General features: G+C 48.3%; 1 protein-coding gene across 9 annotated transcripts in view; it reads left to right on the top strand.

The window, feature by feature from the left end:
- Window positions 1–15,363, top strand: part of MFHAS1 (multifunctional ROCO family signaling regulator 1) — a 118,298-nt gene that overhangs the window by 86,230 nt on the left and 16,705 nt on the right. For 3 of the 9 annotated variants that reach the window (XR_006290328.1, XR_006290327.1, XR_006290330.1), the window contains exon 2: window positions 13,230–13,515. The exons of 1 other annotated variant lie outside the window; for it this stretch is intronic. Coding sequence is in view for 4 of the 8 variants with exons in the window: in XM_043545235.1 (XP_043401170.1) it covers window positions 13,230–13,356 (127 nt within the window). In the remaining 4 variants the exon portion in view is untranslated. Of the gene's footprint in view, window positions 1–7,282; window positions 7,351–13,229; window positions 13,516–15,363 lie in introns of those variants that run through there. 5 more of the 9 variants (XM_043545235.1, XM_037896529.2, XM_043545236.1 and 2 more) reach the window with 3 other exon arrangements.

The following is a 15,363-nucleotide window of genomic DNA, read 5'->3' as shown; positions in this document are numbered from 1 at the left end:
CAAACACAGAACAATGTCAGTCAGTCGCTCCATTACACTTCGGTTATGACACTGTTCTTCTTCTTGTTTAGACAGATAAGCCTGCTTGCCCTCATCCAACAATAAATACATCAATAGGTTTCCCTTCGTTAAAACTTGACCATGAAGAACAGCTCAACACATGAGATTTTGACAGTTGGTGATTTTTAAAACATTTTTTAGCCCTATGCCAGTTTCTGAATCCCTTACCAATAAATGCTGGATCAGTGTGACCTTTGTTTGCTGCATCATTAGAGGAGAAGAAACGGCAGTAAAAGCAAAATGCTGCGTCCTTTCATGGGCTATATTCTAACCACCTATACTTTTCATACCAATCGGACTGAAAACTTTTGTTTATTCCCTATTTTACTTCTAGGAAACATGCTCAATCTAGGCTGATAAGGACCTCTAGATAATCGAGACTGGTATTCTAATCTATTTTTTGGAATATCACACACCGGGTCATCAGATGGAATGTTTGATGGCTTTGAATAGGAACTACAGTGACCTGAACTAAGAGGCAAAGTCTGTTTCTGTTGGTCATTACTCAGTTTATTGCACGCACTGGAACTGGTGGCGGCATTATCTTCATGTAATTTCTTAACCGAGGAGTCCAAGGTATTTTCACTACGATTAGCACATTCATTATAATTCAGTTTGTCTGTTCCTTTCCTTATCTTAACGAACCGATCCATATTTTAAAATTAAAAGGGGATATCATACGATTGAATTCAGACATAAAGCCACGGGCTTGTTATGCTATTTCAGTAGAGTACACGCGACAAAGATTACAGACACTGTAGACAGTGCGCTGGGCACACCTGACGTGGCCGCTTATATAGGTCAAAGAATTTTCTAGAATAGTAGTCGGAGGGGAGGGGAGGACCAATGGTAATGCAGCGCCGCAGTAGAGGGGGTGCATGCTGTGAGCAAATGTGGGCTTTCTATACATTTCTACAACATCTAGATTACACAATTCGGCGCTTATTGCATTGTACAACATGCAAAACTAAAAGAGCATATCATGCAATTAAATTAAAACACAAAGCCACTTTTTTTTTTTTTTTTAGACATTAGGGCAGGGGTCAGCAACCTCAGGGTTGGGGCAGGAGGTCTGGGTGTGGAGTGCTTACCTGGGCAGCTCCCATTTGGTGGGAGGGATGGAGGTGGGAATGTGGGGGTGGGGGGTGCAGGAGCTCCCGTTTGGTGCTCAGGGTGGGAATGTGGGGGGGTGCAAGAGTCAGGGCATGGGGTGTGGGGGAGGCTGGGTATGTGTGAGGGGGTCCAGGAGTCAGGGCAGGGGGCTGGGGGTGTGTGAGGAGGGTGCAGGAGTCAGGGCAGAGGGCTGGGAGTGTGTGTGTGTGGGGGTGTAGGGATCAATGCAGGGGGCTGGAAGCACCCCTACGACCCTAGCCCGCACCTCCACGACCCTAGCCCACACCCCCAGCCCCCTGCCCAGAGCGGCTCACGGCAGGGGGCTGGAGGGGATATGCCCTGATTCCACCCCTCTTCCCCAAGGCCCCGTCCCCACCTCTTCTCTGCCTCCTCCCCGGAGCAGCGAGGGCACTGCGGCTCCGCTTCTCCCCCTCCCTCGCAAGGGTCATCAGCTGATGGGTGGCAGGGAGGGAGAGGAGGAGGGACAGGAACCCAGCACGCTGGGGGAAGAGGCGGGGGAGGGCATGGGGGCGAACTTGCCTGCCCTGCAGCAGCAGCCGCCTGGGCCAAGCTTCTTCACCCTGCCCCTGCGGGGGTGGGACAGGGCAGAAAAGAGCGGGATGGGGCGGGCAGGATTTTTAATGGTACGCTGCTGCCTGCCGGGTTCCCAGCCCCGCTCAGTCCGCTGCTGGCCTGGGTTCAGCAGCGTGCTGAGCGGGGCCGACAGCTGAGACCCGGCAGGCAGCAGCGTGCCATTAAAAATTGGCTCACATGCCGTCTTTGGCACCCGTGCCATAGGTTGCCGACCCCTGCATTAGGGTGTGCCTGGGCACACCCCGTACACACGCCTATGGGCTTGGCCTTCACAACATCTTCTGGCAAGGAGTTGACTGCGTTGTGTGAAAAAATACTTCTTTTTGTTTGTTTTAAACCTGCTGCTTATTAATTTCATTTGGTGACCCCTGGTTCTTGTGTTATGAGAAGGAGTAAATAGCATTTCGTTCTTTATTTTCTCCACACCAGTCATGATTTTATAGACCTCTATCCTATCCCCCCTTAGTCATCTCTTTTCCAAGCTGAAAAGTCCCAGTCTTATTCAACTCTCCTTATATGGCAGACACTCCATTGCCCTAATAATTTTTGTTGCCCTTTTCTGAACCTTTTCCAATTCCAATATATCTTTTTTGAGCTGGGGCGACCACATCGGCACGCAGTATTCAAGATGTGGGCGTACCATGGATTTATATAGAGGCAATATATTTTCTGTCTTATTAACTATCCCTTTCTTAATGGTTCCCAGCATTCTGTTAGCTTTTTTGGCTGTCGCTGCACATTGAGTGGATGTTTTCATAGAACTATCCACAATGACTCCAAGATCTCTTTCTTGAGTGGTAACAGCTAATTTAGACCCCATCATTTTATATGAATAGTTGGGATTATGTTTTCCAGTGTGCATTACTTTGCATTTATCAACATTGAATTTCATCTACCATTTTGTTGCCCAGTCACCCAGTTTTGAGAGATCCTTTTGTAGATCTTTGCAGTCTGCTTGGGACTTAACCATCTTGAGTATCATAGAATATCAGGGTTGGAAGGTACCTCAGGAGGTCATCTAGTCCAAACCCCTGCTCAAAGCAGGACCAATCCCCAACTAAATCATCCCAGCCAGGGCTTTGTCAAGGCTGACCTTAAAGACCTCTAAGGATGCAGATTCCACCACCTCCCCAGGTAATCCGTTCCAGTGCTTCACCACCCTCTTAGTGAAAAAGTTTTTCCTCATATCCAACCTAAACCTCCCCCACTGCAACTTGAGACCATTAGTCTTTGTTCTGTCACATCACCACTAAGAACAGCCTAGCTCCATCCTTTTTGGAACCCCCCTTCAGGTAGTTGAAGGCTGCTATCAAATCCCCCCTCACTCTTCTCTTCTGCAGACTAAATAATCCGAGTTCCCTCAGCCTCTCCTCATACATCATGTGCTCCAGCCCCCTAATCATTTTTGTTGCCCTCCGCTGGACTCTTTCCAATTTGTCCACATCCTTTCTGTAGTGTGGGGCCCAAAACTGGACACAGTACTCCAGATGAGGCCTCTCCAATGTCAAATAGAGGGGAACGATCACGTCCCTCGATCTGCTCGCTATGCCCCTACTTATACATCCCAAAATGCTATTGGCCTTCTTGGCAACAAGGGCACACTGCTGACTCATATCCAGCTTCTCGTCCACTGTAACCCCTAGGTCCTTTTCTGCAGAACTGCTGCCTAGCCACTTGGTCCCTAGTCTGTAGTCATTTAAGGTGTCAAGAAACATGATCTCTGCATCCCGTCCTGAGGTGATATGCACCCAGTTAATATGGGTATAGCTAAAATCCCCCGTTATTACTGAGATTTTTATTTTAACAGCCTCTCTAATCTCCCTGAGTATTTCACAATCACTATCGCCATCCTGGTCAGGTCGTCGGTAATATACCCCTACTGCTATATTCTTATTATTAGAGCATGGAATTACTATCCTAGAGATTCTGTGGTACAGTTTGGTTCATTCAAGACTTTTACTTCATTTGATTCTATACTTGCTTTCACGTATAGTGCCACTCCCCCACCAGCACGACCTGTTCTGTCCTTCCGATATATTTTGTACCCTGGTATTACTTTGCCCCATTGATTATCCTCATTCCACCCAGTTTCTGTGATGCCTGTTATATCAATATCCTCATTTAATACAAGGCACTCTAGTTTACCCATCTTATTATTTAGACTTCTAGCATTGGTATATAAGCACTTTAAAAACATGTCACTTTTTAGCTGTCTCCCATTACATGGTAGAATTGAATGAGACTTTTGTTAATTTGACTGTTTCTCATCAGATCCTACCTGTATTTTATCATCTTCCATCCCCTCCTCCTTACTAGGACATAGACAGTCTCCATGAGCAGATCCTCCCCAAGGGATGTCTCTGTCCGAACCCCGTGCTCCTCTGCACTGGTCGGCTTTCCCCCAGCCCTGAGTTTAAAAACTGGTCTATGATCTTTTTAATTTTAAGTACCAACAATCTGGTTCCATTTTGGTTTAGGTGAAGCCCCTCCTTCCTGCATAGGCTCCCGCTTTCCCAAAAGCTTCTCCAATTCCTAATAAATCCAAACCCCTACACCATCATCTCATCCACACATTGAGACCCCGCAGTTCTGCCTGTCTAACGGGCCCTGCTCGTGACATGCCTCTTACAGACATACTCACCTTCTCTTCCCATTATGCCCTGGTGCATGACTCTGTGACGAATGCTTTGTTCAGTGCAGCATTTCTCCATTCCATGGTTCCATCATCTTCCTCGCACCCTCCTCCTATCTGGGTACTGCTTGTTAAATCACCCTCAGTGGAATGCAGTAGAGACCCTCACTCGAGGAAGAGGAGGTTACTTACCTGTAACTGGAGGCTCTTGGAGATATCTGGTCCCTACCTGTATTCCAGTTCCACCCTCTTTCCCCTCTGCTGTGGCTCTGGTTGATTTGCAGTAGAGAAGTAACTGATGGTGCAGTTGGTCTGCCTCACCCTTTGTCGCCTCGGTCAAAAACGTGAGGCAGTACAAGGCTGCGTGTGCGGAACGATGGACACTACTACTTTTAAAAGCTCCGGCTCTGGGTGCATGCACATAACCCTCCATGGAATGCAGATAAGGGCCACACATTTCGAAGAACCTCCAGTTACAGGTAAGTAACCCCCTTTTCGCTGCACATTCATGGGCAATTGCAGTTTCTTGAAAGCATGTGGTTATTAGTCTAGTAGAGAGAAGGAACTCAATTTATTTGAAACCCACTGGAGCACCTTTTAAAACTTGCACTTGTACAGAGAGAACTGCTATAGGAAAGAAAGAGAAACCACTTCTGTCGACTTTGCTTGAATCCTCTAAACCAACGGTTCTCAACCGGGGGTCCATGGCCCCCTGGGGGAACGTGAACACTTTCAAGGGGGCCGTGGGGCCCCACGGCTGAAACCCAGAGCCTGAACCATAGCGCCCCCTGTGCTGAAGCCAGGAGGCGCGATGCTGAAGCCCTGATCCCCGGCACCGCCCACAGGGCAGAAGCCCAGAGCCCATGGACAGAGTTGGGGGACATGGAGGGCATTCCCCCCACAAACTGCAGCGCAAGAGCACAGTGGTCCTGAGGGTAGCGCCACACCTTCCCCCGTCTCCTCTCCCCCGCTCCCTGGCCAGGTCGCAGGCAGGACACTGAAGCCAGAGCCCGGCAGTGCCGGGCAGCTGGTGCCATGGAGCAGGCAGCGGCAGCGTTCCCTCATCTTCTGCTGGTGCTGGGAGTTGAAGCTGTTCCTCAGTTCCCAGCACCCTTTGCTCCCGCAGAGGCAGCCGGTAAGAGTGACCCGGGTGGAGAGACCCGGCTCTGTGGCTGGCAGACCCCTCTGGGAACGGGGACTGCAGGGGAGCCTTCCCATCTCACAGCCCCTAATATCCCTCTCCCTGCACCCTGGCTATGCCCTCCCTGCACCCTGAGGCTACCCCCTGCCTGCATGCAGTCCCTAGCTACCCCCCTCCCTGCACACTGAGCTACACTTCCTGCCCGCACAGAACGCCAGCTACCCTCTGCTTGCACCCTAAGCTACCCCCTGCCCTCACACAGCCCCTAGCTACCCCTCCTTGCATCCTGAGCTACCCCCTGTCCACGCACAGCCCCTAGCTGCTACTCTCCCTGCACCCTGAGCGACCCCCTGACCACGCACAGCCCCTAGCTGCTACTCTCCCTGCACCCTGAGCGACCCCCTGTCCACGCACAGCCCCTAGCTGCTACTCTCCCTGCACACTGAGCGACCCCCTGTCCACGCACAGCCCCTAGCTACCCTCTGCCTGCACCCTAAGCTACCCCCTGCCTGCACACAGCCCCTAGCTACCCCCCTGCCCGTGCACAGCCCCTAGCTACCCCTCTCCCTGCACACTGAGCTACCCCCCTGCCCGCACACAGCCCCTAGCTACCCTCTGCCTGCACCCTAAGCTACCCCCTGCCTGCACACAGCCCCTGGCTACCCCCCTGCCCGTGCACAGCCCCTAGCTACCCCTCTCCCTGCACACTGAGCTACCCCCCTGCCCGCGCACAGCCCCTAGCTACCCCCCTGCCCGCGCACAGCCCCTAGCTACCCCTCTCCCTGCACACTGAGCTACACTTCCTGCCCGCGCACATCCCCTAGCTACTGCCTCCTGCACCCTGAGCTACTCCCGTGCCTGCACACATCCCCTGGCTACCTGGCTGTTTTCAAATTTTTGAACTAAGCCCCCCTTTTCAGTTACAATTTTTGGTTGCAGCCGCCTCTTCCCCCAACCCAGACAGGCTTGGTGACCTGCTTAGGTGAGTTGGGGGTGGATTTGGTGCTCCCTCCCTAGACACCCCCCCCCCATGCAGAGGTGGTTTGAGCCCCGCTGGCCCCTGCCCCCCAAAATAGAAGTCAAACTATGCCTATGCCCAAGGCCCCTGCTCCAAGGCCCCCCCTACCCCTGCTGGGCCCTGGAGTTTTTATAGCGTGTGGAGGGGGTCTTCTGAGAGAAAACGGTTGAGAACCCCTGCTCTGTACCTGACCTGATTTCCTGATGGCTCTGAGAACATCTACACTCTGTGTTAGAGCTTGTACCACTGCTAACAGCGTTGCAGCTGCCCTGGTGCTGGAAAATGGGTCTGGAATTGTGTCGTGCAGGTGCACTTTAGTATGTTCTAGTTTATATCCTGGTTAACCTAGGACTTGTCATTCATATAATTGACGGCACGGTTTTAGAATTAACTTTTAATTTCAAGTAGAAGGTAATGTTCTTCTATTCCAGGAAAGTGGGTGCGCCTTAAAAGCAACTAACGTTTTTGAAGATAAAATGTAGGTGAGAGACTTATGTAAATACTCCATTAACTTGAATTTAACTGGTCACTATACAGACTGTTAGGGAAACGTTTGAATTAGCAGCTATTTATTAGGATGATAGAAGAGAAGGGAAGAGTCCCGATAGATCATACCAAACTCAGGGTGCACATGTGTGCTTTCTACTGCACTTTGCAAACCACGCTGCTTTTTCAAGCAATGAACTGAAATTTACAAGAATCCTGCTTTGATTGTTTTTTAAAGACCAAGAATTTTGTACATCTCCTTGCTCACAAAAATGGAGAAGATAACCACAACAGAAAAAAAATGTGGTAAGAACAGCGCTAAATTTCACTGTGCTTATTGTGGAGTCACTGCCAGTACAGTTGTTCTGTTTGGCTTTTATGGGTGGGGGGTATCTTTTGTAATAGGATTTTTTTTTAAACTTATCAGCAAGATTTATCAGCAGAATGCTTTGAATAAATTTATTCTTGGGACCAGATGGCTCGGGGTTGGTAATGGGAACATGTCAGCACATCGTTGCTGCTTAGCAAATGAGAATAGGTGATAACATCATGTGGATGATGTCAGTGTCACAGTTCAGAGCGACTGCGCCTGCGTCCCGTCCCCCCCCCCCGTGGTCCGGCCAGGCACCCGCTCTAGGCTCCTGGCTTCTCAAGAGGGTGGATAAAACAATCAGTGGTGGTGGGTTTTTTATTTAAATTATTTTTTTAATCTGTTTTGAAATAAAAGCTGAATTTAATACAAAATGTGTATAAACTACTTATAATCTCTTAAAACATTTAAATAAAAAAACTAAATATGCTGAATCCACGAGTTTCTATCAAAATCTTTGACTTAAAGGCCGCTTGTCTATATAAAGAATCAGAAAAAAATCTGACTTTTGAGGTCAAGCTTTATAAATATGGCACAATAAATCCTGGACTGTGTTAATGGCTTTTTGTAGTAAAAATAAATTTGATATGCTGTTTTGTGTGTATAATTAAAATTCCAGTTATCATGCTACTGCAGCTTGACCCAAATCATGAGCAAAAAGTTAATTAACTGGTAAATGAGCAATATATCATTTACCGTTTTCTAACATACTAAAGTGTACGATTAGGAAGAATCTGAAAATGTTAAGCTATATAATTCCTTAAATAAATGTATATAGTTATAGTGGACCCTTCTAGGTAGCAAAAAGATACACCAAATTTAGCGTAAAGGCTCCAGTTGTAAATCAGCATGTTTTAATGGCTAGATCAAGTTGTGAGAGTGCTTTTTAGAAACTGAAGTACAAATGGAAAAGTTGATTAACATCAGTGATTTAAATTGAGGCTTTCCACTTGGGTATTTAAATCAATCCACCCTGCTCTCCTGCCATCACCTCTCTTGCACAGAGGCCTGCCTCTTTCTGCCTCCGGACTGGGTTTTCCCAGGCTGCACAGTTCCCTGCCTATACTGTATATTCTCCAGCAAGTCAGGCTGCCTCAGCCAGCCTGCTTTGCCTCCTCCTCACAGGCTGTCCCAGGCAGATGCTTGAGATGAAAGTGGCGTCATCCCTGGCATATTAGAAGATACCTGCTTGTGGCTTCGCAGCACGGCCATCATTTCTGCTTTCTCAGTTTGTGGAGGGTCTTTGCATATCTCAGTGCTTTCAAATGAGTCATCCCGCCAACTCTGCCACGGTGAGGGTCTGTCTGGACACAACAGCCTGTCTGCCTTGCCAGTAAACTCCTTGGGACTCTGCCAGTCTAACCCTTGTCTTGCAGGTAGCCACCAGCAAATCCCAATTCTCGAGTCCCTCAGATACCCCCCTGCAGTGTCCCTTTCACTGGACAGTCACAGAAATTGTGTGTTTCCTCCAAGGAAACGGCGCACACATCAGCCTGTTAGGTTAGGTGACGACTCAAGCTTTCATTCAGAATAGCAGCACTAAGATGGTTTGGTAAGAAAACAAGAATAAATGTATTAACAAGGAGATTTAAGTGATATTAAGCAAGAGAAAAAGAGACAGGTCTGGTTACAAACAACCAAACCAGCTTTCTAGTGACTGAACCGTGATCTTAGCAAGTTACAATCTTTGTCTGAGCAATTTTCTCATTTACCTCATGTTACCAGCATCTCCAGCCCTCCAGGTCAGAAGACCCAATGTTCACAGAATGAGAGGGTGCTGTTCCCTTTGTTCTCTAAGCGATGAGTAACTAAAATGTCCTTTTTTTCTCTGCCTCAAGAGCCAGAAACACTCTGACCCACAGCCTGATAGCTTGTTGGCTTTGTTTACCTATATGTAAATATACTTTCATTGTTCTCTGCCAGTAACTAAGGCAAGATGGGTGAGGTAATATTTTTTTATTGGGCCAATTTCTGTTGGTGAAAGAAGCTAGCGTTCAAGCTACACAGAGCTCTTCCTCAGGTCACGCCAGTCAGAGAGGTGAATCCAGACTCCTTTGTCAGGCTTCGTGTATGCACTGCCTCCCAAACGTATTCTAAGAACATATTTCCAGCCCACCCACAAGCTCTTGAATACCACCTGTACATACCTCACGCAGTGACTTCTGAGACCAGTGTGTAATGGGTTTACATGTGATACCTGACATGACAACAGAAAGTGGGGGGGGTAGTGAGTGTGTCGGGCCTGACATGAGTTACAGTATGGTGGGCCCTCTGCCAGCTGGCATTGAGCCGCTCTGAGGGTCACAAGTGTTGCAGACAACACACATTCAAGCCAATAAAAGAAACTACTCAACAAGCTGAGAGAGATCTCCCTGAACTCCAGCAAGGGTTCTGGCTGGTGATTAATCTCTCAGACCCCACCGAAAGGTTTTTCTGTGGTTACAAGCACATAACCACTTGGCTCAGAACAAGCACCCCAGGAATCTGAGGGTCACTTCTTTATACCATTTTTGGGCCTTTGATCTTGTCCTCGTGTAACAGCTGATCAGCAGCCAGTGGACCCTTCCTAAGGGCAAAGATTCAGAAGGCTGAGTTCTTGCATAGCCGGAAGGGGTCTGTGTGCATACACCGAGAGATTTCCTGGGACACCCACTTCACTTTGAAAGTTCCTTCTAGCTTGGCCTTTTGTTTCAAGTAGCCCTTTGACGCTCTTACCGTTTCCCAGGGTTTACATCAGTCATGTCTCCCTAGAGATGTTGTATCCAAGGGGTGGCCAAACTGCAGCTTTTACAATTAAAGTGTGGCTTGCCAAGGGCCCCTTCCCCCATTCTCTGCCTACCAGACTGGGGAGGGAGAGCTCAGGGCTTCCACCCTGCGGTGGGGTGGTGGGGTTAGGAATGACTTCTGTGCAGCAGGGAGGGGTGTCTCAGGGCTTCAGCCCCAAAACCCTTCTTCCCACAAAGCTGAAGCCCTGAGCCCTGACTCTCAAACTTCTGAAGATTGTCATATGTGGCTCAGAGGGTCAGTAAGTTTGGCCACCCCTGTTATATACAAACCCATAATAATACATAAAAACACTGACGTTTTTAATACAACGAACTCCTAAGATACTTGAACCTAATTCAGTTAGGTTTGTCCAGGATATGGCAGGAAATTGCCATCTTGGTCCATCAGTACTTCACTTCTGATCTAGGTCAGTAGCAACTTGCTTGTTACCGTCTGACAGGTGGCCTTGTAAGATGAGCTGGTAATCCCAGTCCTGTTGCTGGCGTACAATTGTCTGACTTACACACACACAACCCTCAGCATTGGGACAGTTGGCATCTTTGTCAGCAGTCTAGGCAAACAGGCAAAGTGCTTAGTGGACGCTGATGTACCTTATCACTGGTAAAACGGTCACCTCCACATCACAGTGGAGACATTGTCAAGTAGGATGGGTACTTGCAGTGCTGATGTCTGCACGATATCGCTATAGTGCTCTCAGTCCAACATCTCTCATTGCTCGGCAACTGTTAATGGTGTATTGCATCTGTGGCCTGAAACCTGTGACCGTAGTCGTGCTTTGGATAATCATTACTGCGTGAAGGAAACCTGAATTAGACATGACTATTCTGAAATAGTTTAATGCCAAGTTTTACCCTGGGCTGTGAATCAGACTTTTGTTGGTCAGGAGCAATGCCCAGGAAGAGAACACTACAGTAGGATGGCATGATGTGAACTTTTAGACTTGAAATCACTCAGCTATCACTCCTAGTTTAGAGAAGCCAGAGAGGTTACAAATGAGAGCCGTGCTGTGGGAAGGCTATTTGCACAAGCTAAAGACTAAAGGTGAGGCTTGGAAAATAAGTAAGAGTTGTCTTCTAATGGAGATGGGCAAACCTCCAGAGATATGACTTTTTGTTCTATTTCTGATTTAGCCTTCCTGTCGCTCTCTTCTCTCCCCCCCACCCCCATTTACTTAATGTGTAAGCAAGTGCATGTGTCATTCCCAGCCTATTGTTCTTAACTGGACATTTAAGAGAGCCTGCTATGGGCTCTTCTTGTTCTCTCTCTTCTCACTTGAATGATCATCAATGTCTGTGGTGTTGTTTAATGGGCTGGTTACAAATGGTGAAACCCAGCTCACTGTCCCAGCGGTTGCTCCCAGAGATGGGAGTAGAGGGGTTAAACCTGAGGGTCCCAAAAACTTCCATACCACAGACCACATCTTAATAGAGAGCATCGCCTGGCCAACTGCCCTCCCACTCACCATGGCATGGGCTGCTGCCGTAAGCAATCCGGTAAGGTTCCGCTGGCATCAGCAGCTGGGGCTTACATGGAAAAGTAAAATGAGGGACATTATTTAATGTATTTTTAGCTGCTTTTAATGTGATTTAGCAGCTGAAAATGCAGAGTAACTGGCACCCTGTGATCGGCCAGCTCTCCTAGAACAGCAGTTCCCTGCAGACCACTGATACTCCCTGGGCCAGTTTGGGAACTGCAGTTCTAGATCCAAGTGCAGACCATGGTTCCAGATAGGGGTGTTAAATGGTGCATCCCTGAGGATTAAGGGACATTGCTACAACAGCTCTTTATTCCAGGGTCAAACACTCAGGGCTTGGTCCGTTTGTCTCTTCACTTATATCTTCGTCACATGACTGTAGCTGGTGCAGGGCCCTCCCTTGACTTCTCTGTGATTTGGGGTGTCAGGAACTGGCTAATCAGGAGTAGCTTTTTATCAAACAAGTGAACTTGACTGACTCATGGCGTAGTTGCTGAAGGGAGCCCTGGTGAATGGGTCAGCTGTAGAAATGTACCACCACTGCCCCTCAGCAGGCAGCTGCGGCATGCTCTTGTATTTGCTTAATTCCGTAAGGGCCAATGCAGAAGATGGGTACTTTGTGCAAAGGTCAAAGTAAGAGGCCCACGTTCTGCCTTGGAGTGCACCCCTGGAACTCCCATTGACTGCATGGAAGGTTGTGCAGGAGCCTCTGGGAGCAGGATTTGACACACAGCATTTTGCTCTAATGGGAGCGTAGGACACGTACTCCAGCCAGCAAACAAAGAGCCAGCAGCCTGGTGCAGCATGATTTCTGAGCTAGAGAGCAGCAGCCCCTGGGAATGTTGCATCCCCAAATCTAAATTTTTAATGAAACTCAAATTTGGCCACTGCTGGTTTATGCAAAGGAATAGAGTCTCCATCGGGTAGTCATAGAATCCCTCTAGCTAGATTTGTACGGACTTATTCCATGATAGAGTAATCTCTCTATGTGGGGTGGGGGTGGCGGTTAGAGTACCAATCACAGTACTGCATAGACACAAATAATAGGGGGATGACTATAGCTCTCTCCACTGATCTGCCAGCTGGTTTACTGACACCTGCAATTCATATAGTATATGCAGAGCTTCGTTGGAAGGTAAATTTCAGATCTCATCTGCCCTTGAATCCTAATTAGGAACACCTACTCTGCAGTCCTTGCCTCATTAGACTCCAGAGACCCACTTCAATTTGCCGTGTCTAGCTAAAGATCTTTGGAGTCCGTCTGTGGTGATGCAGGTTAGGGGAGCGGGGTGTAATGGCAGATGTTGCCTTTGTCTGGAGAAGCGTTATTCCAGCTATAATCACCATCATGGTTATGCAGATGAGAATTTTGTTGGGTTGAAAAATAAAATTCCTTATAGAACTTTTATGACATTGGTCTTAGGTGCCTCCCTTATCAGTCTTTGTGAAATGAGCTGTCTTGTGAATATGGCTGTGATGCTCAATGTCTCTCTCTCTCTCTCTCTCTCTCTCTCTCTCTCTCTCTCTCTCTCTCTCTCTCTCTCTCTCTCTCAGGAGAATTGCTGAGTCAGCCTAGACCAGAGGGAGTGACGGAGATCGTCTGCCCCAGGAATGGCAGCGAGCGAGTCAATGTTGCACTGGTTTACCCCCCCACTCCGACAGTCATCAGCCCTTGTTCCAAGTGAGCTCTGAGAGACGCACGGACCCCCAATTTCAGTACACGCCAAAAACCCTACATAAGACAAGCCCTTGCTAAGCATTTTTGAAAACTAGCCACCACAGAGCCCAGGGACTGTTCTAATTATTAGTGGGATGTGGACATCCCATTCTCAGAATAAAGGTACAGTAAAGCAAAATCCTCTGTTTGTTTTGCTGAATGAAGCAAATGTTTGACTAACTGGTGATTTTTCTTTGAGTGCTGGTCTGTGCGCATATTCCATGTGTGGGTACACATGCGCACTGTCCTCCCATGCCCAGAGAATTTAACAAGCAGTGTCCTTTGGCGCAGTAGATACCCTCAACTTGGGAGCACGAGGAGATCAGAGGCAGTGCGGGTAGATGCCACCTCAGTTCCTTCTAACCACCACATTTCCTGAGTTGGAATCCAGTGTCTTCTCTTTCTTCAGCTTTTCAGAAAACCTGTAAATAAAATGGTTGGTGAATAATTGTTCTTTTTAGCTTAGTACAGTTATAGTTCTAGAGTAGTTTGTTTCCCTGGACCAAGGACTTCTTCCCCATGGTCTGGGACTATGTCCAGAGTCCCATGCTTCAAAAACTGCATCTCCCGCTCTAGATCCTTTTCTGTCAGTGACAAATAGCAATGCTGCCTCTACTGTTTGGGTGAGATGCATATTTTGTCGCTTGTTTCCACTGAGAAATCACGAAGTCCTTCAGCTTTGCCTTAGGAATGCTTGATGAAGAAGGCCATGAGGCCCTTCTCTGATCCAGCCAGGGAGACACCCATGTACTTTGGCCTCAACAAATGAGCAGCGCCCTTATGAGCACATGCTTAGGAGTGGAGTCCTCCAGGGCTTCCCACAAAAGTAAGGGGCACTCATGGGCACAAGGACAGACGCCATCAGTGACTGTCCATAAGAGATGTGCTCCTTCCCTGAGCCCATTGAGGTCAGGCAAACCTTTACATATCTTAAAGAACCAGTTCTGACAGACAAAACAAAAACCCACAACAAAAACAAACAAACCACACACAACCCAGGCTTGAGGGTAAAGTATATAGGAAGAAGACTGCATTTGTGAAGCATAAAGACAGCCATCTGCTGGTTCTGTCCACAACGGTCCAGACTCTTTGATACTGACTTACCTCCCCAAAGACCTCATCATGCCCAGGAATGTACCCGTACTGTTGGTGCCGACCAGCTGAACGCCCCGTGCATTGGGACATACTCAGACCTACAACGCACCAGAGGATACCTTTCTCCCCTGTCCACAGTCTCCCCTCTTCTCTGGCCCAACCCTCCTGAGGACATTATTAGACCAGAAGACAATAGTACATTGTTGTCCCAGGAACCATCTCACTTACAACCATCAGGCAGCATTGAGCTGGTGCTGCCAGCTCTGCCATTCCAACAGGAGCAATTTTCAGATTCAGATGAATCTGATGAGCTGGCTCCTCCTTCATTCTCTCACACACACACACACACACACACCCCCCCCCGACAGCCAAGCCCAAACAGGCAATCCAGGACTTACAGTTGCTACCTGTATAGTCATGACTTTCCTAGGGATTGACAGTTTCCCATGCCACAGGGTCCCCCTCAAACAGTTGGCCCCTCTTTCTGGCCTTATTGGGGACTGTAGGATCCTGATAGCAGGTGCCTGGGACTCACCCAGGAGACTTTCCACCCTTCTCCTTCTCACCCACAGCCAGATTCATTGGTGTATGAGGAGGAAGAGGTTGTCGAACCAGAACCACAGGCACAGACAGTCCTGATGGGAATCTCCTCCTCTTCCCCATCCCCACTGGACAATCATCAGCAATACCACAACTTGTGTGAAGAGTGGCTAATTGTCTCTAGATACCTCTGGAGGAAACCCAAGGCCCACACCAACTGTTAGACATTCTGTAGCCTCAGGGCCCAAGTAAGGTGGTCCTCCCAGTTAATGAGGCCATATTGGAACTAGTAAGATTGGCACATCCCATCATCCTGTACTCCCACACCTCTGAGGG

This window comes from Chelonia mydas, chromosome 4 (assembly GCF_015237465.2).
Source record: "Chelonia mydas isolate rCheMyd1 chromosome 4, rCheMyd1.pri.v2, whole genome shotgun sequence".
NCBI classification, from domain to species: Eukaryota; Metazoa; Chordata; order Testudines; family Cheloniidae; genus Chelonia; species Chelonia mydas.
The sequence above is the reverse complement of the archived record's forward strand: the minus strand, read 5'-3'. Positions and strand labels throughout refer to the sequence as shown.